Source organism: Elephas maximus, chromosome 21 (genome assembly GCF_024166365.1).
Source record: "Elephas maximus indicus isolate mEleMax1 chromosome 21, mEleMax1 primary haplotype, whole genome shotgun sequence".
NCBI classification, from domain to species: domain Eukaryota; kingdom Metazoa; phylum Chordata; class Mammalia; order Proboscidea; family Elephantidae; genus Elephas; species Elephas maximus.
In genome coordinates, this window is record NC_064839.1 from 20,184,532 (window position 1) to 20,199,308 (window position 14,777).

The following is a 14,777-nucleotide window of genomic DNA, read 5'->3' on the forward strand; positions in this document are numbered from 1 at the left end:
AACCCTGGTGGTGTAGTGGTTAAGAGCTATGGCTGCTAACCAAAAGGTTGGCAGTTCAAATCCACCAGGTGCTCCTTGGAAACTCTGTGGGGCAGTTCTACTCTGTCCTAAAGGGTTGTTGTGAGTTGGAATCAACTTGACGGCAGTGGGTTTGGAAGTTGGAACCAACTTGATGACACCTAACGACGACGAGGACGACAGCATGCCTGTGGTTATAACCCCTTTTGGGAATGGACTGTCTTTGTTATGTTAATAAGACAGGATTAGTGTAGGGTATGACCAAAAACCAAACCCAGTGCCATCGAGTCGATTCTGACTCATAGCGACCCTATAGGACAGGGTAGAACTGCCCCATAGAGTTTCCAAGGAGCGCCTGGCGGATTTGAACTGCCAACCTTTTGGTTAGCAGCCATAGCACTTAACCACTATGCCACCAGGGTTTAAGTTTGAGTCAATCTCTTCTGAGACATAAAAGAGATTAAATAAGCTAACAGAAGCAGAGTTGGGGGAAGAGATGCAAAGCTACCTGAAGACCGCCCAGGAGTAAAAGCTCAGAAGAGACAAGGATCTTCCTCTAGAGCTAACAGAGACAGAAAGCCTTCCCCTAGAGCTGGCACTCTGAATATGGACTTTCAGACTTCCAAAACTGTGAGCATATAAATTTGTTAAACAAATACTTGTGGTATTTCTGTTATAGCAGTGCTAAATAACTAAGACAGTATAGAATTACTAATAAATTATTTCCTTTTAAAAGCAATCTATGCTGATCATTAAAAAAATATCCAACAATATAAGTTCTAACTTATAACTTCTTCTAACTCAGGTTGGCAAACTTTTTCTGTTAAGAGCCAGATAGTAAATATTTTTGGCATTGTAGGTTATGCGGTCTCTGCAGCAACTAGCCAGTTGTGCCCTTGTAGAGAGACAGCTGTCAGAGCCACAGGGCGTGGCTGTGTTCCCATAAAACTTTATTTACAAAAACAGGCAAAGAGGCAGAATTGCCACTTGGGTCATGGTTTCCTGACCCCCATACTAACGGATGCCCCAGAGACACTGCTGAGTGTTTGCTGTATATCTTTCCAATCATTTTCTTTGCTTACATAAACCTAAATGTTATGTCTGTATGTGTGTATAAAAAAATATGCATACATACAAATGAATACACCTTTCTGTTTGTTTGCTACCAAGTCGATTCTGACTCATAGTGACCCCATAGGACAGGGTAGAACTGCCCCACAGGGTTTCCAAGGTTGTAACTTTTACGGGAGCAGACTATCACACCTTTTTCCCCTGGAGTAGCTGGTGGGTTTGAACCATCACAACCTTTTTGGTCAGTAGCTGAGTGCTTTAACCGCTGTGCTATGGGGGCTTCTTATGGAATCAACAGTGAAGTACAATTTCTTATCCATTAGTCTGTAAAAGGGTGTGATGTGAGGAAACAGGAATTTTCACACACCGTTATATATAAAAATGTTTATTTTATCTAGAAATGTTTGTATTAGCAAAAACTGGAAGACACCTAAGGGTGGGCCAAAGGGGGCTTATTTAAATAAATATGATATAGCCATACCATAGCTATTGCGCACGTGTTAACAGAAATGCAGTATACTGCTATGGAAAGATGTCCACGGTATACCAGTAAGAGACAGTTAAGTTGCAAAACATAAAAGTAGTTTTAAAAGCAATTATTATTAGGAGAGCAATTCCACACTTACGGTTTTATAAAACATATATTTTAAAATCCACAATATGTGGCTTAAGGTTCCATATGTAAGAGGCTGGGCGGGGCACTTATTTTTACTCACCGATAGGGTATCATATTTGATCAGGGGCAGATTATCCAATAGGCAAGGTAAGCATGGTGCTTACCTTGCTTACCAAATCTTCTGCAATGAGCAATTTTACAGTTTTCACCACATCGAAGATTCTGCTTCTAGGTATGGCTGGCATCTGTCTCTCTCCCAACCCCACAGCATCTTCCTATAGAATCAAAGCCTTTTTTCAAATTTACAGTCCGTGACAGGGACAGATGACCCAGTAAGCAAGTACTCAGGGGCTTACTTGTGCTTACCTACTAATCCTAATTACATGAAACCCATGTGAAACTGTTCAGGACAGATTAGTAAGTATGCACAGGTAAGCCCATGCATGCCTTGCTTATTGGGTTTATCTACCCCTGTACTTGATTCTAAAGTGACTTCCTAATTTTTAATAGAAGAATTCTAAAAACAATGAATTGCTTTGTGCATTTTTCCTTCCAAAGCTTTAAAAAATAGCTTGCTGCACACCATTAGTGCAGTCACCTGGGAAGGGCAGCTCCTTGTTCAAGAGAACCTAGTTTCTAGGTGGAACTGCAATTTAGTCCTAATAAATATGGCAGCTTTTACAAAACTGCTGTTAGTATACGGCAGCTTTTACAAAACTGCTGTTAGTAGCAAAGGAAAAGAGAAAGCTGTGAATACACACTGCACAGGAGTCCGTGGCTCTTTCAGCTTCTGAATTCCCACTCTCATCCGTGGGCACACTTCAAGAAATCTGTGAGCTGATGGAAACACATTTTGTTGTGAAAACTGAAAGCTGCCATTACCTCTTAAGTCATAAAATGAGAAATCATGTAAAAGGAGGACTGCTAACCCTTTTTTACTGAGTTCCGTGGCAGATGCAGATTCTTGATTTTGATGTCTATTTTGAGAACCTGAAACAAGGCTTTTAATCAATGTATTATACATCAAATTGATACTGTTAACTTCTGATTATTCAAATTAATAAAATATTCATAGAGAAATGTCCCAAGTTCTACATTTCTCAGACTCCCCCCACTCCAGCCCCCCGTTAATTATCATGCCTAGGAGCTTTTGAGAAAAAGCGGCAGTCATCAGGCTGACAGAATATGACAGGCCAGCAAGGCCCAATTACACTGGCACTCTGTGGCACTTTGATGTCCTGGAAACCGAGAGAGATAGGGGCAAATTGGGTAGCACATTATGTTAATGACTTGATTTAATCTAGCCACTAAACTTTATGTAGCCTGTTAAAAAAGATGCTAACACTAATTACGCCACTTTGGAAAGGAAAAGAGGGGACAAGCATTTCATATCGACAAAGTGAAGCTCATAAATGTTGTAAATGAAATGAAACAAAATGAAGTAATCTATGATTAATTATACATCACAGACACGAAGGAAAGAGAAAGAACCAAGTAGTATGTCTAAGTCCTGGGAAATCTGTTAGATTCCTTTTAAGGATCATCAGTACTAGGAAATAATTAGGAGCTGTCAGATTCTGTAACATAAAAAAGAGAAAGGATTGGAATGATCTTACATTGCTTACACAGTGTATTAGATAATTCAAATTCACAGTGTAATTGGCACAAATGATATTTATCTAGGACACTACTTCTAGTTCTAATTATGTGACATTATAGGGTACAGCCAATTAAAAAAAATCTATAAAGTGGTGATAACCATGGAATAAGGTTATCTAATTACTTTCTAACTAGTCTCTGTGCTTCACGTTATTGACAGAGTGATATTTAGAATGCAGTAACAGAGCGTAAACTCCATAAAAACAGGAGTCTTGCTTCTCTCATTCACTGGCATATTCCTAGGCCCAAAATAAGGCCTGGCCCATAGTAAACGCTCACAAAATATCTGTTTAATAAGTAAATAATTTGCATCATGTGTCCCTTAAAAAACTCTTCACTGGCTGCTCACAGAACTTCAGGGTTGACTTCAGACTCTGAGCTGGTACACTGAGGCCTCAAAGATGTGGACCACACTTATCTTTCCAGTCTATTCTTCTCAGGCTCTGCATATGAACACACTAGGCTTACTCTACCTTGAAACTACTCCAAATTCCAGAACCATGATCCACAGTCTCTCAAACGGTCAAGTTTTTTGTTCCTTTGGCCCAGTGATTCCCACCCCCCATGCCCCCACTGCTCCCTTTCACCACCTCCTAATGGTCTTCACCACTGGCTCAAGCTTAACTGACTCTAGGACGTCATCCTTGATGAAGGGCCTGTCATGCTGAGTTGGACACCCTCCTGAGTGCTCCCACACTACCATGTGCATTCCATTCTCCCAGCACTCGCCGCCATGCATCGTAATTGTGTTTCCCCCAGACTATGAAGTCTTTCAGGGCAGGGATTGCTTCTTTTATGTCTGCCTCACACCCAGTAGATACTAAACAATGATGAATTGCTGTGGATCCTTGATTGATTAATAAAATGCTACAAATGACATTACTGGGACAGTTGTCAACATTTTAATGAGGTCTCTAGATGAGATAATAGTATTATTTTGAAGTATTTAGGGGTGAAGGGGCATGATTTGCGCAACTTTCAAATGATTCATAAGAACTATATGTAAAGAATGTGTGCATATAAATAAGTACATATATTCATACGTTCACAAAATAAAAATGACAAAACAAATGTGGGAAAACATTAGTAACTGGTGAATCTCGGTAAAGGGTATACAGTTCTTTTTACAACTTCTGCAGCCTTTCAAGAAAAAGGCTCCATGATTCGTATTAAATGATTTGCTAGAGTAGTACATACGAAAACTTGGTACAATCACTAGAAAATGCAATACAGGCAGCTCCTGGGCTACAAATGTCCAACTTACGGACACTCATACTTGCCCTTTGATGTTACGGAAATCCGCCCTCCGTCTGGAACGAGTGCACCAGCCCCTACTCACAGCAAAGTCTTCATCCCAATCATGGGCACTTGCTATACATGCAGCTTTTGAATCACTGAAAAGGCTTTGAGCCTTTTCCCGCACCAAAAAAAAAAAAAAAAAAAAAAAAAAATTTTTTTTTTTTAAGTAAGGCTGAGTAAGAACTGTTTGCACCTGCTGTGACTTCCCTACGAATTCGACTTAAACACAGTTAGGAAGAGATCTTGTTCGAAACTCGGAGATTTCCTGTATTTCGCCATTGTAATGACCTCTTGAGTTGTGTTCCCATGGTTACAGATTATACCATTTTACTTGATTTGGTATACAATTTAATAAAACTAAATCTCTTCCATTAACATAAGATACTTGTCAGTACCTTTTACTAAAAGTAGAATTTCTAGAAGCACGTGGGGCTGATTAATGGCTACTGAGGCGTGAAGCACTGCTTAGAGCAGCTGCTTGCTTTAACTGATGTTCACACATTTGAGGTAGCCTCTAAAACCATTATAGGAAATCACATTTTGGAATGGTAGTGAAGGATGTATTAGGTTGTAGCAGAATAACAAAAACTACTTTCCCTGAAGTAACAAGCAAAAAACAAAAACAAAAACCCAGTTTATTCCAAAGGAAAAAAAAGTACGTGTACATTAGAACTAGACAAATATTTTAGAGAAACAGGTCTTTCTTACACCAAACTTCTTTAAATCAAATCTCTTTATTTTTTCTTAGTTAAGTGCAGGACACAACTCCACTGAGATGCCAGTGACGTTGCCAGTATAACTGATGGTTCTGTTGTAAGTCTGAGACAGTGTTTCTCAATCTTGGCACTTTGGACATTTTGGGTCAGATAATTCTTTATCGTGGGTCCGGTGCGTTGCAGAATGTTTAGCAGCAACCCTGACTAGATGCTACTGGCAGTACCTCCAAGTGTGACAACCAAAATGTCTCCAGACATTGCCAAATGTCCCCTGGGGGACAAAACTGTCCCCAGTTGAGAATCACTGGTCTAAGATGGTATAATTTAGGTAACATTTTCCCATATGTTGAAAGTTACTTTCAGATGATGGACAAAATATTTAGAAAATAGGGTTAATTACTGAATTATCCTTCTAGTATTTATAGGATAAAATACAAAATGTACAGCAATTTGGATTGTAACTGAGGACTTCTATCATTTTCTTTCTTTGCACAGAGTCTGCCCCAGTTAGTGTGTTCTTGACTTCTGAAACACATAACGTGCATGCCTCCCTGTACTAGGAACACACACCAATTTTTCCCTGCTGCCCAGTCCCGGTCTTTGAAATGTCACAGTTACAGCAGGACACCCCTTATTGAGTGACTGGCCAGGCTGAATGGATCAAGGGTACACACGTGATAAAAATGGGCCCAGCCCAGAAGTCAGGCTTGGCCAATCCGATCTCTCTCCTTGGGGCTGGGGAAACATTTTGTGTGGCCATCTTTGGGCTAAAAGCAAATGAAGCAGAGAAATTCAACTTACAATGAGAAGACACAGACTTGCAGCACGAGAGAAAGGGGGAGGAAAAGCTGCTAATGGCAGGGAGGGAGGAAGAGTGAAATAGAGCGTGAACAAGAACATGCGCAATTCTGAACAGGGCTCCTAAGTACTTTCCAGGTCACATTCCAGGCTCTTGTAAGGCACGGCTATGCTGTCACTACTTAGAATGGAGGTATCTTTGCACTTTCCTTCCAAATCCCCTTTTCATGCTTAAGCCAATTTGGGTGGGGAGTTCATTTAGAACCAAATGATCCCTAAAACCCTGTAGCACACGAGGGCAGCAGGGTGATATGGGCCCTTTACCCCTTCCTTCATTTACTGCACCTATTTGAATTGTACCTATTCTTTAACGGGTACAACCTACATGAAATCTATTAAAAAATCACTCTAAATTTTTCCTTCCTCTGAACTTTCTTAATTAGTGGCATGATTGTGAGTAAGTCACTTCATCTCTCTATATCTGTTTACTCATGTGGAAAAGAAGAATGGTCCAGAAAATTTCTAAGTATTTTTTAGCTTAACTGTATGACTATGATATGAATTATTGGTACGGTCTCCTGACATTGTTTTATATTGTAATTTAACTGTTGAATTACTACTTGACTTTTCCTGAGCACGAATCTTCCCAACTAATGTAGATGTTCCCTGAGGGGAGGGCCAGAACACTATATTTACTTCTTTACCAGGAGTGATCAGAAACCGCAGGCAGCGAATCCCTGGGGAATCACCGCATTATAACAAGAGGTAAGAGAACTGTTCAGAGGTTGACTAGACAAATACATCTCTTGACACCTGTCTTCATCGATCCCAGGACTGATTCAGTAGCTCATTTCTTATACTTTTATGTTCAAAAGACTACATCATATAGTTATCTAAAAAAACCTGATTAAGTAGGCAGTCTTGCACTATTGATACATGAGAAAGGAACGTCTGAGTCAAACATGCTGGCTTCTTCTTATTGAGTGCCCGAGTCGATTCTGACTCACAGTGACCCTACAGGACTGAGTAGAACCACCCCACGGGGTTTCCTAGGGTATAATCTTTACAGAGCAGACTGTCACATCTTTCTCTTGCGGAGTGGCCGGTGGGTTTGAACTGGTGACCTTTTGGTTAGCAGCCAAGTGCTTAACCATTAACTATTCTTGATATGACAAATGGCGGGTTCTTATAAGATGGCTATAAAGCTAAAGCTCAGGGAAGGGACCCATTTTCTCATTGATACCCATTATCAAACTGTCCTAAAAGAGGGTGGAGAATTTCCATTCATTGGTTTGATAATTTAATTTTAAAATTTCAGATTTGATAAAGCAAAATAATAAATACAATTAAATGGAATGCAGTGACTAAAGCCTTTACACAACCATAGGCAAGATTTCTCCTTAATTTACTAATTTTGAACAATGAAGAATCTATATATCAGGTTGCCACATGTTAGGTGATGTTATCGTAATTAATAACTATATAATAGTAATTTACTTTGGACAGATGAACTATTCTTTTTGTATTTATTAAGCATAGACAATGGATTTTTCTATTTCATGGGGACATCTATGGCAACAATTGAAATGTCCTGTGGTTTTCTTTTGCAGAGAGATTAAGCTAAGAATGTGGGAGACTTTAAAAGTTCAAAGGAGTATTACAATTCTCACGAATAAAGTAGAAATTCTAAAAAAAAGAACATATTCAATTTCAGGAAAATTAATGTAGATTAACAGAACATGATAGGGCTTCTTACTTATGTTTACTTTATAAGAACTTTTTTCACTCTTACAATAAAAATGTTCTGGTAAGTGGTACATTTTCCATATAATATTTAAAGTATAATTCTCTTTTCAAAATTTCAATTTATGTACTACTTTTCAATAATCTACTATAAAACAAGCAAAGTATATATGCACAAGATTAATTACCTTCTGTGAAGGTTTAGGAAACCCTGGTGGCATGGTGGTTAAGAGCTATGGTTGCTAACCAAAAGGTCAGCAGTTCAAATCCACCAGGCGCTCTTTGGAAACCCTGTGGGGCAGTTCTACTCTGTGCTATAGGGTTGCTATGAGTTGGAATCGACTCAATGGCTATGGGTTTGGTTTTGGGTTATGAAGATTTAATTTTTTGGCAGAAATTAAGTAACAGTTTATCAGCAGACATATTTAGATAAGACTAGTCTGTGAATTCACGTAGGCGAGACACTATAGTTTTACATGCAGCCTCACAAATTGAATTCTTTAAAGTTCAGGTCTGATTCAGTACAGCTTTGTACACTGGTCCTGAAAAGGAGTCGGAGAACTCAACTGGTTTTATCAAGTCTAACTGCTAAAGCTACTGATGTTAGGTGCTTTTGGCAAAAACAACACTTCCATGTATGTGTATGGACCATTACATAACAAAACTGTAAATAAAACGTTCTTGCTCTAGACAATTACTTGGTTAAGATTTTGATAATACATTAAAAAATTTTCAGAAATACTTTGTCTTAAGATTTTCATATAAGAAGACTGATGTACTATGACATGAAAGGCAGCTTTACTTCAGAACATTTCTCATTTAGATCAAGTTACTGACCTGTTTGATATTCTTGGAGACAGAACTTGGAATAATACAATCGTCACTGTCAGAAGCTGATCTGTCCTCATCACCTGTTTAAAAAAAAAAAGTAACATTTATACAAGTTATATCAATTTATATTTGTGCCTTGTGAAGCAGAGAGAAACAAGCATACATTGCAGGACCATCTTAAAAGAACAATATAAAAAACAATGCAAAAAGAAAAAAAAAAACATTGAAAAAAAGAATATAATAATCAAGCCTAGATCTTTTTTTTTTTAGCAGCAAAGATGTTTATATTTACATTATGTTTTCAGAAAGAGAGAAAAATGATTGAAAATTCCAAGTTTAATTTATGGCAGAAACAAAGGGCATAAAAAAAGTTTGTTATAGTATGAAATTAAAGAGAAAGATCCCAAACCAGTAATACTGTGTAAAAACCAACGTTATTACTTAAAAAGTTAAAAAATTTTTTACAGCTTTATTGAAGTGAAACTGACACACAATAAACTGCACACTCTTCAAGTGCAAAATGTGGTGTTTTGACGTACATAGAAGCCCATGAAAACACTACAGTGAGCACAGTGGGTGGATGCGCCAGTCCCAGGTCTCCTCACTCCCCTGTGCTCTCTCTCCCTTCTGCCCCTCCCTGCCCTCACTCTTCCTTTCCCAGGCAAACACTTAACCTGCTTTTCGTCACTACAGGTTAGTTTGCTTTTTCTAGATTTTTATATAACTGGAATCATACAGTTAAGTTCTCTTTTTTTGGCCTGGCTTCTTAGTTTTCATTTAAAAAATGTGAAGACCTCTAAAATAATCCAGAGAACAATACTAAGCCCAAGGAAAACATAAAGCCATTTAAAATATAAATTGGGAACCTGACCTAAATTGGGAACCTGGTCAGCAACCATACTTGCATTCTTCTGTGGCGCTTCTGGTTGAAATAAGAAGCGATGCGGTAATTTCACCTGATCTGACTAGACTGAACTATATCCCATCATGTCTCTTAGGAAACTGGTATCATGAAGTAGCTCCTACTATTAAAATGAAAATGTTCAGTGAGGTAAACTCGAACAATGGCTAAACAAAGCAAAGAGTTCAGTAAATAACATTAATTTAAAAAAAGAAAATCACCTTCTGCTTCCAATTCCTCAGTTATTTCTGTTTCATCTTCAGAAGAAGCCAAGCTTTGTTCTGCAAGCTGACCCTCCGATAATAAAGACACGTCGTTGTCTTTTTCTTGCTGCGTTTTCTCAGTATTCTCTTTTACTTTATCTACACGGCCTTCTTGTGAAATCTGAGGAAACGGAGGCACGGTGATAGATTTATTATTGCTTAGATCTCATTTATAACGTTCTTGCTGAAGAATGTGAATAACAAAACATGTAAACTTGAGACTGAGATATACAGATAGATAACATATATATGACACATTAGAAAACAATCACTTGAACTGTGCAAATGAAAATACGATAAATGAAAATCTGATTATCGAGTAAGAATGAAAAATTCATTAATCTCAAAATGAACGTGACATAAGACTTTAACTCACATATCTATTTACTTCTTATCAATATCAATATAACCGTGGCTGTTACCCTTGTCATATTTTTAATCTTTCTATTCCAAGAAAGTCATATACAAAAATAGGATCAATGCTATGATTTCCTGAACCATGTCAATACTCACAAGTAAAGGTCTTTAAGAACAAACTAAAACTTTCAAAATAATTTTAATACAAATACATACCTCTGGAGTACATGAAGCAGTTGTCACGTTGACTTCTATTTCTGGTGTAGGTTCCACTTCTGGTGACATTTCCTTCTGATCTTCGGGAGGACTAGAAGTCTCCTTATATTAATGTGAAGGCAAGCATGTATGACATTTTGTATTTATTACTAAATCCCCAATCATATAAAGCCTTTTACATATGTTTACATATTAATGCGCTAATAAAAACTGGGAGCAAATAAAAGCTACTCATATGACACAATTTAGTTAGTATATTTCAGTAAAATGGTTGACATTCCTCATGTTATGTACATGCAATTTAAGGCTGGCAAGTGTAGGTCACTGAAGCACTGTTTATAACAGCAAAGAAAAACTGAACACAACACAAATGTTCCACGATAGTGTGTTAGTTAAATAAAATACAGGACATGCAAACAGCTGAGTTCTATGTAGCCATGAAAATAATGATGTAGATCTGTATTTACTGCCATTAAAGAAACTATATAATATAGCGTTGAGTAAAAAAGCTGGTCAGAGAACAATACATATAGTTGTTTTGTTAAACAAACACACACACACACGTGTGTATATTTGCACAGGAAAAGTATGACAGGCTGTTCACCAAGATTCTATTTCTGTGATACAGATTTAGGAAAATTTAAATTTATTCCCTTCCCCCTTTTTTTTCCATTTATTTGTATTTTCTAACATTTCTATGCAGCCCTTGTGGTGTAGTAGTTGAGAGCTTGGCTGCTAATCAAAAAGGTCGGCAGTTCGAATCCACCAGCTGCTCCTTGGAAACCTTACGGGGCAGTTCTATTCTGTCCTATAGGATTGCTATGAGTCGGAATTGACTCGACAGCAATGAGATGGGTTTTTCTATAATGATTTATGTATTACTTATGTAATGAAAACACTGGCGTATGCTAGAATAGGTATGTGCTCTCTATAATCAGGATTATCTCTTTACTGTATCAAATATCAATTTATAGTCAACTATTTTTCCAGGATTCATAAACTGTTTTTAAAATACAGTTTATCATTTTTACTATTTCAAAAGTAAACATGCACAATATAGAAAATATAAAAACAAAGAAGAAAATATAAAAGAAAATCATAAAAATCCATATTCCTGCTACCCAATGATATTATCTTTTAATAATTTGTTAGATTTCTTTATAATTAATTTTCAATATGAATAAAAAAATTTTGTTACACAGTGGTATCTGTATTGTGAATACAATTATGTCCTGTTGCATTAAAAAAAATTCAACATTAAACATTTTCTCCTGATAGGAAATTTTGGGAAAATATTTAAAATGACAATAGAATATTGCACTGAATGGCTGTATCATGATTTCATGAGTCATTTTTACTACTGTGAGTCAACAATTTTTAGCTACTATGACTAACACTGCAACATGCATCTATATGTATATGTTTTATATTAACGATCACTTACTTAAAAATCAGGCTACATATGTTCAAGTACCAGCTCTACCACTTTGACCTTGAGTAAGTTACTTAGCCTCTTTAAACATCACATCATTGTCCCCATCTTTGAATGACAGTAACTCTAGTATGAACTATATATAGAATTGTTTTAAGGATTAAATAAGTGCATGTATACAAAGTGTTTAGTTCAGTGCCTGGAACATAATTAGCCCTCAATAAATGTTAGTTTTTTTTTTTTTATAACTCTAGAATTATAATTACCAAATTTATTTAGCATATATATATTAAGTGTTCTGTATATTCTAGATATTATCCTAAGCTTTGTGGAGACAGTATTATTTCTGGGTGGTAGTTACACAGGTGTATACATACGTGAAAATTCATTGAGCTGTATGCTTGAGATGTGTCCTTTACTATATATGAGGAGTTATAGATCAATTACAAAGAAAATACATTTTTAATAAGTCCACATGAGAGATGATGGTGGCTGGAGTGGCAGCACTAGAAGTGAGGTGGAGGGTTTGAATCAAGGATATCTTCTGAAAGTACAGGTGACAGGTTTTGTGGACGGCCTGCATACGGGTGTGAGAAAAAGAGAGGAGACACCCTTGTGTCTCCAAAATTTCAGGCTTGCAGAACTGGGTCATTTACTGAGATGATTATGTCATTTACTGAGAATGGGAAACACTGAAAGAGGCAAAAATTGTGGAAGAGGGTTGATGTAACCAGGAGTTTGGATTTGGACATGTTAAATTTCAATATCTACTGAATGGCTGAATTTCTATCAGGCCAGTTTCAGAAGAGGACATGGAACCAGGGATATCATTGCTGATGTCAGATGGATCCTGGCTAAAAGCAGACAATACCAGAAGGATGTTTACCTGTGTTTTATTGACTGTGCAAAGGCATTCGACTGTGTGGATCATAAAAAACTATGGATAACACTGTGAAGAACGGGAATTCCGAACACTTAATTGTGCTCATGAGGAACCTTTACATAGATCAAGAGGCAGTTGTTCGGACAGAACAAGGGGATACTGGTTGGTTTAAAGTCAGGAAAGGTGTGCGTCAGGGCTGTATTCTTTCACCATACCTATTTAATCTGTATGCTGAGCAAATAATCCGAGAAGCTGGACTATATGAAGAATGGGGCATCAGGATTGGAGGAAGACTCATTAACAACCTGTGTTATGCAGATGACACAACCCTGCTTGCTGAAGGTGAAGAGGACTTGAAGCACTTACTAATGAAGATCAACGACCACAGCCTTCAGTATGGATTGCACCTCAACATAAAGAAAACAAAAATCCTCACAACTAGACCAAGGAGCAACACCATGACAAATGGAGAAAAGACTGAAGTTGTCAAGGATTTCATTTTACTTGGATCCACAATCAACAGCCATGGAAGCAGCAGTCAAGAAATCAAAAGACGCATTGCATTGGGCAAATCTGCTGCAAAGAACCTCTTCAAAGTGTTGAAGAGCAAAGATGTCACCCTGAAGACTAAGGTGCACCTAACGCAAGGCATGGTATTTTCAATCACATCATATGCATGTGAAAGCTGGACAATGAATAAAGAAGACCGAAGAGTTGACACCTTTGAATTGTGGTGTTGGCGAAGAATATTGAATATACCACGGACTGCCAAAAGAACGAACAAATCTGTCTTGGAAGAAGTGCAGCCAGAATGCTCCTTAGAGGCAAGGATGGCGAGACTGTGTCTTACATACTTTGGACATGTTGTCAGGAGGGATGAGTCCCTGGAGAAGGACATCATGCTTGGCAGAGTACAGGGTCAGCGGAAAAGAGGAAGACCCTCAACAAGGTGGATTGACACAGTGGCTGTAACAATGGGCTCAAGCATAACAACGATTTTGAGGATGGTGCAGGCCTGGGCAGTGTTTTGTTCTGTTGTGCACAGGGTCACTATGAGTCGGAACCGACTCGACGGCACCTAACAACAACACAACAACATTAGATATCTAGTGGATAAGAAATAGGCAGTAAGGAAAAAAAAAAAGTAAAAATCAGCAGCAAAGTTGAGAATAGAGGTATAAATATGACAGTGCCAACATACATAGATGCTTTTTAATGCCACCAAAAAAAAAAAAAAAAAAACAAAACCCCTCTGCTATCGAGTCAATTCTGACTCATAGTGACCCTACAGGACAGAGCAGAACTACCCCACAGGGTTTCCAAGGGGCACCTGGTGGATTTGAACTACTGACTTTTTGATTAGCAGCTGTAGCGCTTAACCACTATGCCACCAGGGTTTCCTTTAATGCCACAGGACTGGATAAAATCTCTTATGTAGATATAGCTAAAGAGGAAGAGTCGTCTGAGGATTGACTGTTGAGGCACTTCAACATTTAGAGAATGGTCCAGGACAGTGAGAAGAAGGATAAATCAGGAGGAAAACCAAGAAAAGAGGGAGCAAGTACTTAACTGTGTCAAATGCTACTGGGAGAACAGATGGGGACTGAGAATCAGCTGCTAGATATGGCAAAAGGAAAGTCATTGTGGCCTTAACAAGGGTGATTTAAAAAAAAATTTTTTATTATGCTTTAAGTGAAAGTGTACAAATCAAGTCAGTCTCTCATACAAAAATTTATATACACCTTGCTATATACTCCTATTGCTCTTCCTCTAATGAGACAGCACGCTCCTTCTCTCCACTCTCTATTTTCATGTCCATTTGGCCAGCTTCTGACCCCCTCTGCCGTCTCATCGACCCTCCAGACAGGAGCTGCCCACATTCTTTCATGTGTCTACTTGATCCAAGAAGCTCACTCTTCACCAATATCATTTTCTATCCCATAGTCCAGTCCAATCCCTGTCTGAGGAGTTGGC

The 14,777-nt window shown here is 38.0% G+C and overlaps 1 protein-coding gene across 6 annotated transcripts in view; it reads right to left on the minus strand.

Annotated features, from left to right (window-relative positions):
• Window positions 1-14,777, minus strand: part of RPGRIP1L (RPGRIP1 like) — a 123,204-nt gene that overhangs the window by 36,925 nt on the left and 71,502 nt on the right. For 5 of the 6 annotated variants that reach the window (XR_007514646.1, XM_049864187.1, XM_049864188.1 and 2 more), the window contains exons 20-22: window positions 10,489-10,590; window positions 9,874-10,036; window positions 8,758-8,831 (exon numbers count right to left, since the gene is read on the minus strand). Coding sequence is in view for 5 of the 6 variants with exons in the window: in XM_049864187.1 (XP_049720144.1) it covers window positions 8,758-8,831; window positions 9,874-10,036; window positions 10,489-10,590 (339 nt within the window). In the remaining variant the exon portion in view is untranslated. Of the gene's footprint in view, window positions 1-4,644; window positions 4,776-8,757; window positions 8,832-9,873; window positions 10,037-10,488; window positions 10,591-14,777 lie in introns of all 6 variants that reach the window. The other variant, XM_049864189.1, reaches the window with a different exon arrangement.